The following is a 16439-nucleotide window of genomic DNA, read 5'->3' on the forward strand; positions in this document are numbered from 1 at the left end:
GTAAATAACGCAGTTGTTTTAGGTGATAAAAGGATTTTGACCGTAAAATAAAAGCATGATGTGAACATAGCTTTGGATGTATTATTGTCAAGTCAGTTCCATTTTCAGATGTTTCAGGAAGTATGTGTAGATATTGTATGTGCGACCAAGTGGAACTGTTAAAAGGTGGTCTTCGATAATAAACGGTGTCATATAGGTACACAGTTTTTATGTCAGATGGTACACTTTTTGGAATATGTCTGCTGCATATATATTTGTCTTGCTCTTTATAGCACAGTGTGTAAACACAGGACATACATAGGAGGAAAACACACAGCTGTGTAATAAATATGTCTCGCATTGTTGACTTGATATTCTTTTACAAGATGCTGCTATTATTGATTTTTCTCTGAAATGAAACATGTGATGATTCTTTTTTATTTAAAACACATTGATACTATGCATATTTTATTTGTCATAATAATCCTGACTTTTTTATGGAATAACCCTACCTTCTTACCTTGATATATTAACTTTGTATTGTGACCTTGAAGTTTAAACTGTCCGCACAGTCATTTTGAAGGATTTTAATATATTCAAATAAAATAATTCAGCAGCTTGTTGTTAACTCTAGTTGTACAGACATGTCAAAATCCTTGATTACCATTCAAATTTAATTTTATCCTTTTTACCACAAATACAAATTTAATCAATTTTTGCAGTCAATATGAATTTTACGTATGGACATTTTATCAATTTATTCACATTGTACTAGAAAATAGTCTAGTTTATCATCTGATTACAGAAATTAAGTATACTTCAAAATTTTGGCTGTTCAAATTGTCTATACCTCTTTAAATTGAGTTAAAGCTGTCACTATCATAGAAAAATACTATAGGTACTTACCATGAAAGCACATGAAAATGAAAAAATGCTTAAATATTTCTCACTTGAAAATTTAAAACAAATAAATAATTTTATAGTCATATCCATACTGACCTCACATGTTGTTAGGAACAATATAGTTATAGCATAGCTTTTATAGTGCTTTAAATACTTCAAAATGATTGCTTCCTGTAGCAGATTTATTTTGTTGATTTATGCATTATGTCAGTCTTTGGCATTCTTTATGTACTGTAATTGAAGAGTTAATTAACTTTCTCTTGAATAAAATATGTATAAGCATGACATTATTTGTGCATAAGTTAAGGATAGAATGAGGCAAAGTTCAATTAGGATAGAATGAGAATAAGTAACATTCCTATAAGCATAAATTTAAGATAGAAAGAATGAGGTAAACTTGTGCTAGCATAAAATGAAATGAGGTAAACTTGTGTCAACACAAAATAGAATGAGGTAAAATTGTGTCAGCATGAAATAAGAATGAGGCAAACTTGTGTTAGCATGAAATAAGAATGAGGTTAACTTGTGTCAGCACAAAATAGAATGAGGCAAACTTGTGTAAGAATAGAATAGAATTAGGCAAACTTGTGTAAGAATAGAATAGAATTAGGCAAACTTGTGTAAGAATAGAATAGAATTAGGCAAACTTGTGTTGGCATGAAATAAAATAAGGTAAACTTGTGTCAACATGAAATAGAATGATGTTAACTTGTATCAGCATAAAAGTGCTTAAGCATATTTTATGATTTTGTTTTAGAATAAAATAAGGATTGAATGAGGCACAGTTGTGTCAGCATGAAATAACTAGGGTTGGAATGAAGCAAATTTGTATTAGCATAAAATGAGAATACAATGAGCAAAAATTGAATTAGCATGATATTAAGATAGAGTGGAGCAAATTTGTTTTAGCATAAAATTAAAATAGAATAAGCAAAATTTGCATTAGCATAATGATTAGCATAATATAAACACTTTTTGCAGAGACTTAAATTAGAATTGAAGATACAAACTATGATTGTTTTGAAATAAGAAAACACAAATAAAATTGTATTGTTTTAGGAAAAATTAAAATAGAAGGGGCAAAATGTCATTAGCATAAAATTAAGATTATTGCAGAAATTGTATTATTGTATGCTTCCTTTAAGGAGCTCCGCTGAAGCCTAAAACTAGAGCGCTTAGCCTGATCTGTGTTAAAACATGTGAACACTTCTTTTGTATCATTTTAAGGTCATTTTGCACAATAAATAATAAAAATGATTATTCTGGAGAAAGTCTGAGAAAGTGAATAATCTTAAAATTTGCATATTGCACAACTACATCAAACAGTGTAAAAATCTTTAAAAAAAATCAAAATAAAAAAATCCAGTCCAGTGGTGTCAAAAAATCACAGTGGAGACCATTTGTTAAATGTTTCAAAGTTCCTGATAAGAGCCCAATTCAGGATATTGGGGATTAAGGGACTTGGGGAATAAGGGACATGTTAATATGGAGGAAAGTGGTGGAGGTAAATTGATAAGGGGAATTGTTTAAAAAAAGGTCATATTACATGGTTATTGATTTAAATTTTTATATTTTGGTTAAGCACATGAAAAGACCAATCTTTTGGGGGGGTTTTCCATGAATTTTTTGAATCTTTATATTTATATTGTATTTTATAAATCATCTGTAATGCTAATATTATTAATTCAATTTAAAAATTGTTTTCTTTCATAAAAAATATTATATATTTCTGCCAATCTTGAAGCACTGTACAGATTCACATTAGTTAGTTTGCCATAATTTATGGCAAAGCACAATTTTTTTGAACATGGAGTCTTAATGGTCATTTATCAAAGCTGATTTAAAAAACATATGAGCCGTGCCATGACAAAACCAACATAGTGCGTTTGCGACCAGCATGGATCCAGAACAGCCTGCGCCAGCCTGCGCATTCGCCCAGTCTGATCAGGATCCATGCTGTTTGCTTACAAACCCTATAACAAGTATAGAAAGTGATAGCGAACAGCATGGATCCTGATAAGTCAGCAGGGATGCGCAGGCTGGTCTGGATCCATGCTGGTCGCAAATGCACTATGTTGGTTTTGTCATGGCACAGCTCATATGGGATAAGTAGGATAAATTGGTAATTACTGGATAGTTATCAAGGAAAGCCTGCTAGCAGAATGGATTGCCGAGATATAACCAAAAATGCATTAAAATTACCATAAAAACAGCACACCTTCTGTTTCACACTAATATATGAATATAAGAGGTAAAATGCTAGCCTACAGTAATTATTATCCTTAAAAGAAATTGATAAAATACTGAAATACATTAGAACTTGTATGTGTGGGACACAGCTCAACTATTTTTCGAAGAAAAATAAAATAGAGGTTCATGTATTGTAACAGTCATGTTGGCATTCCCTATTGCCATCTGCAAACTTTAATATTGATCATAACTTTTTTATTTTTAGCTCACCTGTCACAAAGTGAGTGACATGGTGAGCTTTTGTACCCTTGTCCGTCCGTCGTCTGTAAACTTTTACTTTAAACGACATCTCCTCATAAACTGCTAAGCCAATTTCATCCAAACTTCACAGGAATGGTCCTTTGATGGTCACCTTTAAAATATTTTCAAAGAATTTAATTCCATGCAGAACTCTGGTTGCCATGGCAACCGAAAGAAAAAACTTAAAATATCTTCTTTTAAAAAAACCAAAGAGGTAGAGATTAGATATTTGGCATGAAATATCTTCTAGTGAGTGTCTATCAACTTTGTTCAAATAAAATCCCTTGGGTCAAAATTGGCCCCTCCCCAGGGGGTCATTGCTTTTTCTTATATGTATATAGTAAAAACTTTAAAAAATTTCTTTTAAAAAAACGGAAAGAGCTAGAGCTTAACTATTTGGCATGAAACATTGTCTGAGGAGTGTCTACCAAGTTTGTTCAAATAAAAGTCCTGGGGTTGAAATTTGCCCTGCCCCTGGGGTCGTTGATTTTCCTTATATGTATATAGTTAAGTCTTAAAAAATCTTCTTTTAAATAACCCATAGAGCTAGAGCTTAAATATTAAGCATGAAACATCTTCTGATGTGTGTCTACCAAGTTAGTTAAAAAAAAGCCCCTGGGTTAAAATTAGCCCCGCCGAAAGGGCCTATATACAAGTGAGCGATTTCAGGGCCATCATGGCCCTTTTGTTTGGTGTTTTGTCTTTATTTTTGGCCACAACAACCCTTTGGACAATTTCTTCGAGTAGACTAGACTTAACTTGACCTTCATATATAATTGACCTTGACCTTCTAAAGTCAAATATCTAAATTTTGTTTGTATTTTGCTTTTTTGTCCTATTTATGGTAATTACTTTGTTATTTTTGAATGATTTGTTTTCAGACTTGGACACAATAATGCTTTAGACCTTTAAGCTGACCAGACAGACCTTGACCTTCACTCATGAATTACCTTGACCTCTAAAGGTCAAGTTATTAAACTTTTGGTTAAATTGTCATAATGAATGGATTATCTTCATACTTGGACAAAACAACCTTTTGAAGAAGACCTTCTGAAAAGTTGAAATGACCTAGAATTTTGGTAAAATTTCAATTTGTTATTTATGAACATAGACAAAACAACACTTGTGACCAAAGACATGTTGAATGATTTAGATATGAGCTTGCCCTTTAAATGACCTTGACTGTCAAGGTCAGATGATAAATATTTTCTTAACTTTGTCATTTATTTATGGAAATGATTCATTCTTGGACAAAACAAGTGTGACTAGACAGACCTGTTAAAATAAAAAAAAGCAAAAAAAAAAATTATTTGTTTCTTTAATTCTCTTTTAAAAGATTTGTTTAAACCATTTATTTGTTTGTTTTTAGAAAAAGGAAAAAAACAGCGAGCATTGCACCTGCCCGGCGGTGGCTCTTGTTTCTGCTTGATATTATACTACTTTTCTTTGAGTGAAAAAGATATGAAAACTTGTCCTTAATATGTTAATACATTTAATGATATATGCAATTGGAGTTGCAGATTTGTTTTCTGTTCAATTTTTGAAAGACATGTATTTTTATCAATTCATGTACTATGAAATATAGTCATAGCATTACTTCCTTAAAAGTTCATTTATTCCCTAATAAAAGGAACAAGCTGACCTTTTATTTACCTTAAAATCTAAAATAATTCATTAGATCATAATCACAACAGTTACTGAGTTATTTATAGTGTGTAGCACAAGCTCTGACTGTATTGGTAATTTCCGGCACTATGTAACTGATTAAACATAATCAAGTTATAAATTTCAGGTTTGGATTAATCAATTTTAAAAACTGTAACACACTTAATAGCAGCGGGCTTATAGATTCCTGCTTATTGTTGTGAAAAATTTATGATTGTTTCCTGTTATGTAAAGTTATGTCAAGTGTAGAAATAAATAGAATTCCCGAAGAACTAACTAACCAGATTTATTATACCCCCAAAAACGAAGTTTGGGGGGGTATATAGGAGTCACCCGGTCGGTCGGTCGGGCGGGCGGTCGGTCGGTCGGTCCAGACGTCCATTGCATTTTCCTTGTCCGGACCATAACTTGAAGACTAATGGTTGGAATTCAATATAACTACATACAATGGTCAAGCACATTGAGAGGAAGTGCAGTGCACAAGAACCATAACTCTATCTTGACTAATTACAGAGTTATTGCCCTTTGTTGCTTTTCCTTGTCCGGGGCATAACTTGAAAACTACTGGTTGGAATTCAAAACAACTTCATACAATTGTCAAACACAATAAGGGGAAGTGCAGTGCACAAGAACCATAACTCTATCTAAAGTAATTACAGAGTTATTGCCCTTTGTTACTTTTCCATTGCTTTCTTTTGTCCGGACCATAACTTGAAGACTAATGGTTGGAATTCAATATAACTACATACAATGGTCAAGCACATTGAGAGGAAGTGCAGTGCACAAGAACCATAACTCTATCTTGACTAATTACAGAGTTACTGCCCTTTGTTACTTTTCCTTGTCCGGGGCATAACTTGAACACTACTGGTTGGAATTCAAAACAACTTCATACAATTGTCAAACACAATAAGGGGAAGTGCAGTGCACAAGAACCATAACTCTATCTAAAGTAATTACAGAGTTATTGCCCTTTGTTACTTTTCCATTGCTTTCTTTTGTCCGGACCATAACTTGAAGACTAATGGTTGGAATTCAATATAACTACATACAATGGTCAAGCACATTGAGAGGAAGTGCAGTGCACAAGAACCATAACTCCATCTTGACTAATTACAGAGTTACTGCCCTTTGTTACTTTTCCTTGTCCAGGGCATAACTTGAAAATTACTGGTTGGAATTCAAAACAACTTCATACAATTGTCAAACACAGTAAGGGGAAGTGCAGTGCATAAGAACCATAACTCTATCTGAAGTAATTACAGAGTTATTGCCCTTTGTTACTTTTCCATTGCTTTCTTTTGTCCGGAGTATAACTTGAAGACTAATTGTTGGAATTCATTATAACTTCATACAATGGTCAAGCACATTGAGAGGAAGTGCAGTGCACAAGAACCATAACTCCATCTTGACTAATTACAGAGTTACTGCCCTTTGTTACTTTTCCATTGCTTTTTTTTGTCCGGAGCATAACTTGAAGACTAATGGTTGGAATTCAATATAACTTCATACAATGGTCAAGCACATTGAGAGGAAGTGCAGTGCACAAGAACCATAACTCCATCTTGACAAATTACAGAGTTATTGCCCTTTGTTACTTTTCCTTGTCCAGAGCATAACTTGAAAACTACTGTTTGGAATTCAATACAACTTCATACAGTTGTCAAGGACATTAAAAGGAAGTGCAGTGCATAAGAGCCATAACTCCATTTTGACAAAATACAGAGTTACTGCCCTTTGATACTTTTCCTTGTCTGGAGCATAACTTAAAACGTACTGGTTGAAATTCAAAACAACTTCATACAATGGTCAAGCACAAAAAGAGGAAGTGCAGTGCACAAGAACTATAATTCCATCTTCAGTATTTATAGAGTTATTGCCCTTTGTTCCTTTTCTTTGTCTTTCTGGACTTATTACAGAGTAATTCAATAAAACTTCATCAATGGCCAACCACATTGAAAGGAAATGCAATATACAAGAACCACAACTATCTTTAATTGCCAACAACCATAACTCTATATTTCAATTCTTTTACAAGATATTCTGTTACTAGTAACATCCTCATTTCCGAAGCAGTCTTGTGGGGGTATTAATCACATTTAGTGATAGTTCTAGTTAAAATTATTCAGAAATTGCTTTTTTATCCTAAAACTCACTTTCAAGGGCAGACAACTCAAAAAGTAGGATGTTTACTCCCAAATTTTTTCACCATTGTATTTTAATTATGAACCTCTTTAATCAATTATTTAAGAAAACTCCCTGTAAAACTCCCTGTAAAACTCCCTGTCCTAGATCTGCATTTAGATTTGCCCTTGTCTGTGCGTGTTTGTGTGCATTCTCATGTTGTGTCACATGTAGCTCTGAAAGTGCTTGAGCTAGAGTTAACAAACTTTACAGGAATGTTGATCAGCATGTGAAATTGTGCACTTGGGGGTTAGCTTGTTGGTTTGTTCAGTATTTGTAGAGTTATTGCCCTTAACTAAGTAAAAATTTGCAATTTTCATCTTGTACCTGTAGATGAAAAAGTGTTTGACCTAGAGTCATGAAAATTTACAAGAATTTTGGTCAGCATGTGTAGTTGTGAATCTGGGGGGTTTGCTTGTGGATTTATTCAGTATTTTTAGGGTAATTGCCATTGATTTAGTATTTTTTGTTGTTGCAATTTTCAACTTGGTTATCTAGCATAGCCATAAAGTATGAAAGTCATAAAACTTTACAAAAATGTTGTAGAGTACTTTATATGCATTATTATTTTTTACAGGACAAGTTAAAAGAATGTGTGGATCTGATAAAAGAGAAAACAAGTGGTGTTCCACCATGTCCATTTGATGCCTTCAGTAATATAAGCATTGATGATCTAGTTACAGGGGCCCTGGAAGAAGCATTTAAAGATATGGTAATTTTTTATTTTTTTTTGTTAAATTGTGATGGTTTTTTTTTTGAAATATTTTATCTTGTTCATAATTCAGTTAACTGGTGGCCAAGTGGTTTAACCACTTGACCCTCACCACTGTGGGTTTGAATCCGAACAACTTATGATTTTTTAAGTTAGCTTACAGAACGTCGGTGGTGTTACTTAGGTGCCAGTTTGTGCTTGAAATAATGTTTGGGAGGCAACTGAGATCTTAGTTTACCAGTAAAGTGAAAAGTTGCCATATGACCTATACTGTGTTAGTGTAATGTAAAACCTAATAAAAAAATATTATCTAATACATGGTCTGCATTTATTACATGTATCTAATACATTGTCTGCATTTATAACATGTATCTAATACATTGTCTGCATTTATTACATGTATCTAATACATTGTCTGCATTTGTTACATGTACAAGAGGTTATCCAAAAATTCGTGGACTTTTTAAAAATCTCTTGAACGTCGATGTGTATTGTAATGACATTTTATCAGCAAACCTTGTAGAATATTATCAACACATTTTGAAAGGAACAGTTAATTGCGCCAATAAATAATGATTTTATATTGCTTTTAAATAAGCACATATACGGCACCCAGCGCACAGTAGAAAAGCGCAGTTAGTCATCTTATATTTTTTGCTTAAAAACTAATAATTAACGTAGAAAACCCACTAAACATAGCATGTTTCTTCTATGATATCATTAAAGTAATTCTTTAAAATTATGGACGCCATTTCCGTTAATTTGTGTTGAAATTGCTAGAAACACCAGACACCTATATTGTTTACAACCGGAAAGTGACTGACAAGCAGAAATTAGAAAATTGCGCTATCATAAAATTTTGTTGTAATTTGGGAAGGACACCTACAAAAACATTTGAAAAAAATCAGCAGGTGAACACAGAAATTTAGTGATAGACTACTTTGAGATGAAGTAACGGTTATTGACTGTGTACACAAATGTTACGTTGAAGCGCAAGTTGTATATGTTATGATGACGTTGACGTCAATAACTTTTTGGAGTGGGCCGCTTTTACCGACATGTGTTTATGTAAAAATAAATATTGTTGTAATATAAGAGGCTACTAACACAAATTTTTCTGTGGTTATTTGTTATTTATTCTTCTAAGCAGTATCTCAAATATATATTTAAGCAACAAAAAAAGTCCACAAATTGTTTTATAACCCCTCTTATCTTATACATTACATTTTATAACATGTTTCTAATACATTGTCTGCATGTATTACATGTATCTTATACATTACATTTATTACATGTACCTAATATATTATCTGCATTTATTGCATGTATCTAATACATTGTCTGCATTTATTACATGTATCTAATATTGTAGGATGATTATTTGGAGCAGGAACGTTGTAGATATAATGTGAAGGGAGGATGTACTTCTCTTGTTGTTTTACTGTTAGAGGGCAAGATGTATATAGCCAATGCTGGTGACAGTAGGTAGGTCTCTTATATTCTACATTATTATATACCTGTATTTTGCTATATTCAATGCATGTATTACATGCACAAATTTGACTCGACAGAACTCTGGACATAAGAAGGGTTAGGAGTTTTAACTTCAGCATATCCCATAGGAAGGAAACTTGTATCATAGAGCAGAGTTCTCAATTTAGCCTGGCATATCACATTGTAGAGGTAATGATTTGATTCTACAACAAGTTACAATATACTAACATAGGACTTACTAATTATACCCCCGCACAACAAAGTTGTAAGGGGGGTATACTGGAATCAGCTTGTCCGTCCGGCCGTCCAGCTGTCCGGCCGTCCGTCGGTTTTTTCTTGTCCGCCCAATAACTTAAGATATCTTTGACCCTTAGTCTTCATATTTGGCATGGAGGTTAGTCATGATTAGTAGATGACCCCTATTGATTTTGAGGTCACTAGGTCAAAGGTCAAGGTCACAGGGGCCTTGACTTCAAAAAGCTTGTCCGCCCAATAACTTAAGATTCCTTTGACCTACAGTCGTCATATTTGGCATGGAGGTTAGTCATGATTAATAGATGACCCCTATTGATTTTGAGGTCACTAGGTCAAAGGTCAAGGTCACAGGGGCCTTGACTTCAAAAAGCTTGTCCGCCCAATAACTTAAGAGTCCTTTGACCTACAGTCTTCATATTTGGCATGGAGGTTAGTCATGATTAGTAGATGACCCCTATCAATATTGAGGTCACCAGGTTAAAGGTCAAGGTCACAGGGGCCTTGACTTCAAAAAGCTTGTCCGCCCAATAACTTAAGATTCCTTTGACCTACAGTCGTCATATTTGGCATGGAGGTTAGTCATGATTAGTAGATGACCCCTATTGATTTTGAGGTCGTCAGGTCAAAGGTCAAGGTCACAGGGGCCTTGACTTCAAAATGCTTGTCTGCCCAATAACTTTAGATTCCTTTGACCCATAGTCTTCATATTTGGCATTGAGGTTAGTCATGATTAGTAGATGACCCCTATTGACTTTGAGGTCACCAGGTCAAAGGTCAAGGTCACAGGGGGTTTGACTTCAAAAAGCATGTCCGCCAAATAACTTAAGATTCCTTTGACCCACAGTCTTCATATTTAGCATGGATGTTGATCATGACTATAAGGTGACCCCTATTGATTTTGAGGTCACTCGGTCAAAGGTCAAGGTCACAGGGACCTTGACAAAAAAAAAGCTTTTCTTCTCAATTGCTAACTTAGTAGTGATAACTTTGGATGTTGATCATGATAAGTAGATGACCCCTTGTGATTTTGAGGTCACGGGATCAAAGGTCAAGGTCATAGGGACTTTGACTTCAAAAAGTTTGTCCACCCATTAACTTAAGATTCCTTTGACCCTCAGTCTTCATATTTGGCATGGATGTTGATCATGACTATAAGGTGACCCCTATTGACTTTGAGGTCACTGGGTCAAAGGTCAAGGTCACAGGGACCTTGACAAAAAAAAAGCTTTTCTTCTCAATTGCTAAAGAATGTCCTGTCCGCAATGTATTGATTTTGACATTTTCACATTTGAAGCTTGTAGAATACATAACTTAGCAATGCACTGGCTTAGTAACCTCAGATTTGGCAGGGAGGTTGTCCTTGAGCTCTAAATGGCCACTGTTGATTCTGACAAAGTGGTATGCGGGGGTATTCACGCCAAGATAGTGGCAGTTCTAGTTATGTCAGGTATGTCATTTGAAATTCAATGTACATAATAAAAGGGTTATAATTAGTTATTATAAGAGTATCTTGATCTCTGTCTTGTATTTGGGTCACTCCGATTTTACTAGAACAGATCACATCCAGCACTTCTGTGCCTAGTGAGATCCTTTTCTATTAAAATCCACTTGAGTCAGATACAAGTTCCAGTTTAAGAGACTCATGTATAATATAAATAATAACTCTATTAGATTTGTGCATGTACAAAATTTACCATGGATATTTTCCCTTTTTTTCAAGGGATCATATGATGATGGCGTCACATTAGTTCAATAACTGGTTTACTCCTATTAAATTTAGAAGGACTTACCCTGTTACTGCGCTAAGGTGACATATCTTTCATATTGTCACTCTGTTTTCATAGCTTTCGATAAATATACATTTACATATCTGTTCCATTTTAAAATTTATTTGTGGAATTTTTATATGTTTATGACATTATTTTATTGTAATACATGGGGTACTGACTGTGTTTCCTCGAATTCATATATATATTGCATCTCATTGTCATCTAAAATTGAATGATACACAGTTTCATAAATATTTTAATATTATGAAAGAGAGATGATTTCTTAACAGTTTTGAACAATTGCTACTACATGTATATTAAATGATAGGTATAAGCTACCTGTTGATCCCCCCCCCCGCCCCCTGTTCCTAGTTCAAATCAGGACCTATGTTTTATAAGATTTTAAGCATGGTAAGGGTTTAACATTAGATAAATTTAACATTTTGTTCTCTATTTCAGGGCAGTTTTATGTCATGGGGATAAGGTACAAGCAATGACCAAAGATTTTAACCCAGTCACGGATAGAAAGAGGATTAACTACATTGTAAGTTATTATATGATACATGTATTTGTCTGATATCTATGGGTGACAGGGTGAGCTTTTGTGATCAGTTTTCGCCCGGCATCCGTCCGTCTGTCGTCCGTCGTCCGTAAACTTTTACTTTAAATGACATCTCCTCATAAACCACTAAGCCAATATCAACCAAACTTCACAGGAATGTTCCTTTGGTGGTCACCTTTGAAAATTGTTCAAAGAATTTAATTCCATACAGAACTCTGGTTGCCATGGCAACCGAAAGAAAAAACTTTAAATATCTTCTTTTAAAAAACCCAAAGAGCTAGAGCTTAGATATTGGCATGAAACATCTTCTATTGAGTGTCTATCAAGTTTGTTCAAATAAAAGCCCCCACCCAAGGGGGTCATTGATTTTCCCTATATGCATATAGTAAAAACTTAAAAAATCTTCTTTTAAAATACCCAAAGAGCTAGAGCTTAGATATTTGGCATGAAACATGTTCTATTGAGTGTCTATCAAGTTTGTTCAAATAAAAGCCCTGGGGTCAAAATTGGCCCCGCCCCTGGGGGTCATTGATTTTCCCTATATGCATATAGTAAAAACTTAAAAAATCTTCTTTTAAAAAACCCAAAGAGCTAGAGCTAAGATATTTAGCATGAAACATGTTCAAATAAGTGTTTACCAAGTTTGTTCAAATAAAAGCCCTGGGGTCAAAATTTGCCCCGCCCCGGGGGTCATTGATTTTCCCTATATGCATATAGTAAAAACTTAAACAATCTTCTATTTAAGAACTCAAAGAGCTAGAGCTAAGATATTTAGCATGAAACATGTTCTTATAGGTGTCTACCAAGTTTGTTCAAATAAAAGCCCTGGGGTCAAAATTGGCCCCACCCCGGGGGTCATTGATTTTCCCTATACGCATATAGTAAAAACTTAAACAATCTTCTATTAAAGAAACCAAAGAGCTAGAGCTAAGATATTTAGCATGAAGCATGTTCTAATAGGTGTCTACCAAGTTTGTTCAAATAAAAGCCCTGGGGTCAAAATTTGCCCCGCCCCGGGGGTCATTGATTTTCCTTATATATGTATAGCAAAAACTTAAAAAAATCTTCCTTGAAAAAACCAAAATAGCTAGAGTTTAGATATAAAGCATGAATTATCTTCTAATGAGTGTCTACAAAGTTTGTTCAAATAAAAGCCCTGGGGTCAAAACTGGCCCCTACCAAGGGGTGTCATTCTTTTTAACTATAATTATGTGTATAGTAAAAACTTAAAAAATCTTCTTTTAAAAAACCCAAATTAGCTAGAGCTTAGATGTTTAGCATGAAATATCTTCTTATGGGTGTCTACCAAGTTTGTTCAAATAAAAGCCCTTGGATTAAAATTGGTCCTGCCGGGGGGGGGGGGGGCAGGGGGAAGGGGGGGGGGGGAAGGTCATTATTTTTCATTATATGTGTGTAGTAAAAACTTAACATCATGAAACATCTTCTAATGGGTGTCTTCCAAGTTTGTTCAAATAAAATCCCTGGGGTTTAAACTGGCCGTGCTCCGGGGCCTATAATTCAGGTGAGCGACCTCAGGGCCATCATGGCCCTCTTGTTTACCAATGGGAGAACATACAAATATATTTGGTGGTGGGTGAACTCAACTATATGTAAACTGTTGGGATTAACATAACTAAATGTGAACTGTTTTCGGAAAGCATACAACTGTATGTGAAATGTTGGGAAAACACCAACTATATGTGAACTGTTGGGGGAAAAATACAACTATATGTGAACCATTTGGGGGAAAACACAACTATATGTGAACTGTTAGGGTGAAACCCAACTATATGTGAACCATTTAGGGGAATTTGGGGGAAAACACAACTCATAGGAAGTGTTAGTTAGCATAGTTATATTTTCAGTGATGTTTGAATATCTTAGCATACATTTATTGGTTTCCACTATGACTTTTAAGCCAACTTAAGAATAAGAAAGTTTGTGCATGTAATTAAAGTGAAATTTAGGTGGTTTTTTTTTTGTTAAAAACAAAGATTGGAAATAAAAAAATGTTACATTTTACTGTTATGAAATGTGTGAAAATTGACCTTTAATTTATTTCTAGGGTCATTTACACCCAGAATTACTCCATGATGAATTTACATGTTTAGAATTTCCACGACGTGTCAATAAAGGTGACGTAGGTCAGGCAATGTTGTGTCGCAAACCAGGCAGGGATGGATGGTATGTAGATAACATATTACTTATTATTCATCTGGTGTAAAGTTTATTTAAAATAATTTTAAATGGATTGATTTTTCTTTTAGGTCACAAACAGTGGAAGTGGCAATTTTAGGATAAAACAAAATAAAATTTTAAATGTACTATTTTGTCATTTTGTGTATGGAGGTTCTCTTCCTCTTTTAATGAACATACCATTTTAGGTGTGGGGGAGAGCATATATGTTTGTGTTACCTTCTATATTCGTCGAAGGTTTTTTTTAAAGTTCTCTCTTGTGATTGAGACTGTAAAACACACAGAGACAGCAAAATAAATAAATAAACAAGAAAGTCAGAAGTTTCGTTCTCACGTATACAACTGTAATTCAAATCTTCAGTGCATTTCATAAATATACAAAACCGTCAAAATCATGAAACAAACGATGAATGAGAAAATGAAGAATGAATATATATCAATACACATATATAAGTAAATTACCTGTAAAACACACAGAGACAGCAAAATAAATAAATAAACAAGAAAGTCAGAAGTTTCGTTCTCACGTATACAACTGTAATTCAAATCTGCCGTGCGCATGCGTGGCGGTAAATCATGAGCGGAAAAATGAGGCCCGTCACCAGTTACTATAGTTAGTGTATGATATATGATGAATGATATAATGAGGCTATGGGAGTAAATATGAGATGAAGAGTGGATGGATAAGGAAAAATATATTTATAAGAAATGCACTATATATCATATAGGATATAATAATGGTAAAGTATATACATGTATATATAATGACAAATGACCCTGTGACATTTGATACATGAGATTTTCATATTAAAACCATTATAAAAGGGTTCATGACAAATACGGTAAACTTATCATTAAGGGGCTAGTTTTTAGACTAAACCAGTCCTATGTCAGCATATTGTAACTTGTAGAATCAAATCATTATGTTTACAATGTGATATCCCAGGTGATATCACTAAATTTAGAACTATGCTCTATGATACAAGTAGATACTGTTACCCTCCTATGGGAGATCCTGAGGTCAAAACATCTAAACCTACTACTTCATACCTAGACAGAAGTTGTTTTGATCCTTCCATATGTAATTTCAAGGCAATATCTTAAGTCAAAGCTCTGAAGAAAAAAATCATCCTATATTGAAGTTCAAGCCATTATCTTTAGTGACAGCTCTGAGTCAGAATGTTTGGTTGAATAATAAAAGTTGTTTTTATCATCATAATATTGTTATATGTAAGTTCAATCCATTATCTTAATGGGAGGTTGTAGTCAACTTCTCTCACTAAACTCAATGTTCTGTTTTGTAGCTTTCACAATTCAGGGTATATATTTACTAAAGCCTTGGTACTGTACTATGTTGTGTCAAATGATAAGATGTGTTTACTATGATAGTACTCAACAAACAGCTACTGTATAAATTTGATCTATTTAAGGTGTTACAAAACCATTGTAGAAGATGATCTGAAATTTCCCCTTGTAACAGGAGATGGTAAAAAGGTGAGTGAAACATACCTAGTAAGTGAAAGGAAATGATAATATCCTATGTAATACAAGAAAAATGTTGTTTATATATCATGACAACAGTTCACTTTATGGTTGCATCATTGATAAAATGATGATATCAATATTAACAGCAGAGAGTTTCATCTATGCAGTCTAACCATGCTCTATAATGTTTGTAGCTCATTTTTAGCTTGTCTGTTTTGGGGAAATAGTCCAGCTATTATGGTCACTGTGTTGTGTCATTATCGTGGTTCATAAACTTTAATGTTGTCCATTACTTGAACAATTTTAAAGGTATATGATTATCATGGACATTATTCTGAAAAGAATTCTTTTAGGAAATATTCCCCTTTTAAACATTTATAAAAATTGTTATTGAGAGTCGTTGCCCTTTACAAACGAGTGTTAACATCACATGCAGTGCTCTTGTTTATACTTGAATGTTGATATCTTATTTTTTTTACATGGAATATTTCAAATTTAAATCTGGGCAAATCCATTACATAAATTCAGCAGGTTAAGGGTATTACAAATTGTTATATCTTCAAAATTTTGTTGTATCGTTAAACTAATGCATGTATTTTTTTAAGAGACTATGTAATAAAATTTTTCTATTTTCATTTTTAGCTCACCTGTCACAAAGTGACAGGGTGAGCTTTTGTGATCGCTTTTCGTCCGGCGTCCGTCCGTCCGTAAACTTTTACTTTAAATGACATCTCCTCATTAACCA

At 33.9% G+C, this 16439-nt stretch overlaps 1 protein-coding gene across 1 annotated transcript in view; it reads left to right on the top strand.

Annotated features, from left to right (window-relative positions):
- The window catches only part of LOC132723312 (protein phosphatase 1H-like), a 38880-nt gene that overhangs the window by 19053 nt on the left and 3388 nt on the right, over nt 1-16439 (top strand). Inside the window, exons 4-8 of the mRNA XM_060707993.1 lie at nt 7799-7933; nt 9306-9418; nt 11911-11995; nt 14079-14197; nt 15640-15703. Of these exons, the coding sequence (XP_060563976.1) occupies nt 7799-7933; nt 9306-9418; nt 11911-11995; nt 14079-14197; nt 15640-15703 (516 nt within the window). The remainder of the gene's footprint in view (nt 1-7798; nt 7934-9305; nt 9419-11910; nt 11996-14078; nt 14198-15639; nt 15704-16439) is intronic.

Source organism: Ruditapes philippinarum, unplaced genomic scaffold (genome assembly GCF_026571515.1).
Source record: "Ruditapes philippinarum isolate M1 unplaced genomic scaffold, ASM2657151v2 ctg184_1_1_1_1, whole genome shotgun sequence".
Lineage (NCBI taxonomy): Eukaryota > Metazoa > Mollusca > Bivalvia > Venerida > Veneridae > Ruditapes > Ruditapes philippinarum.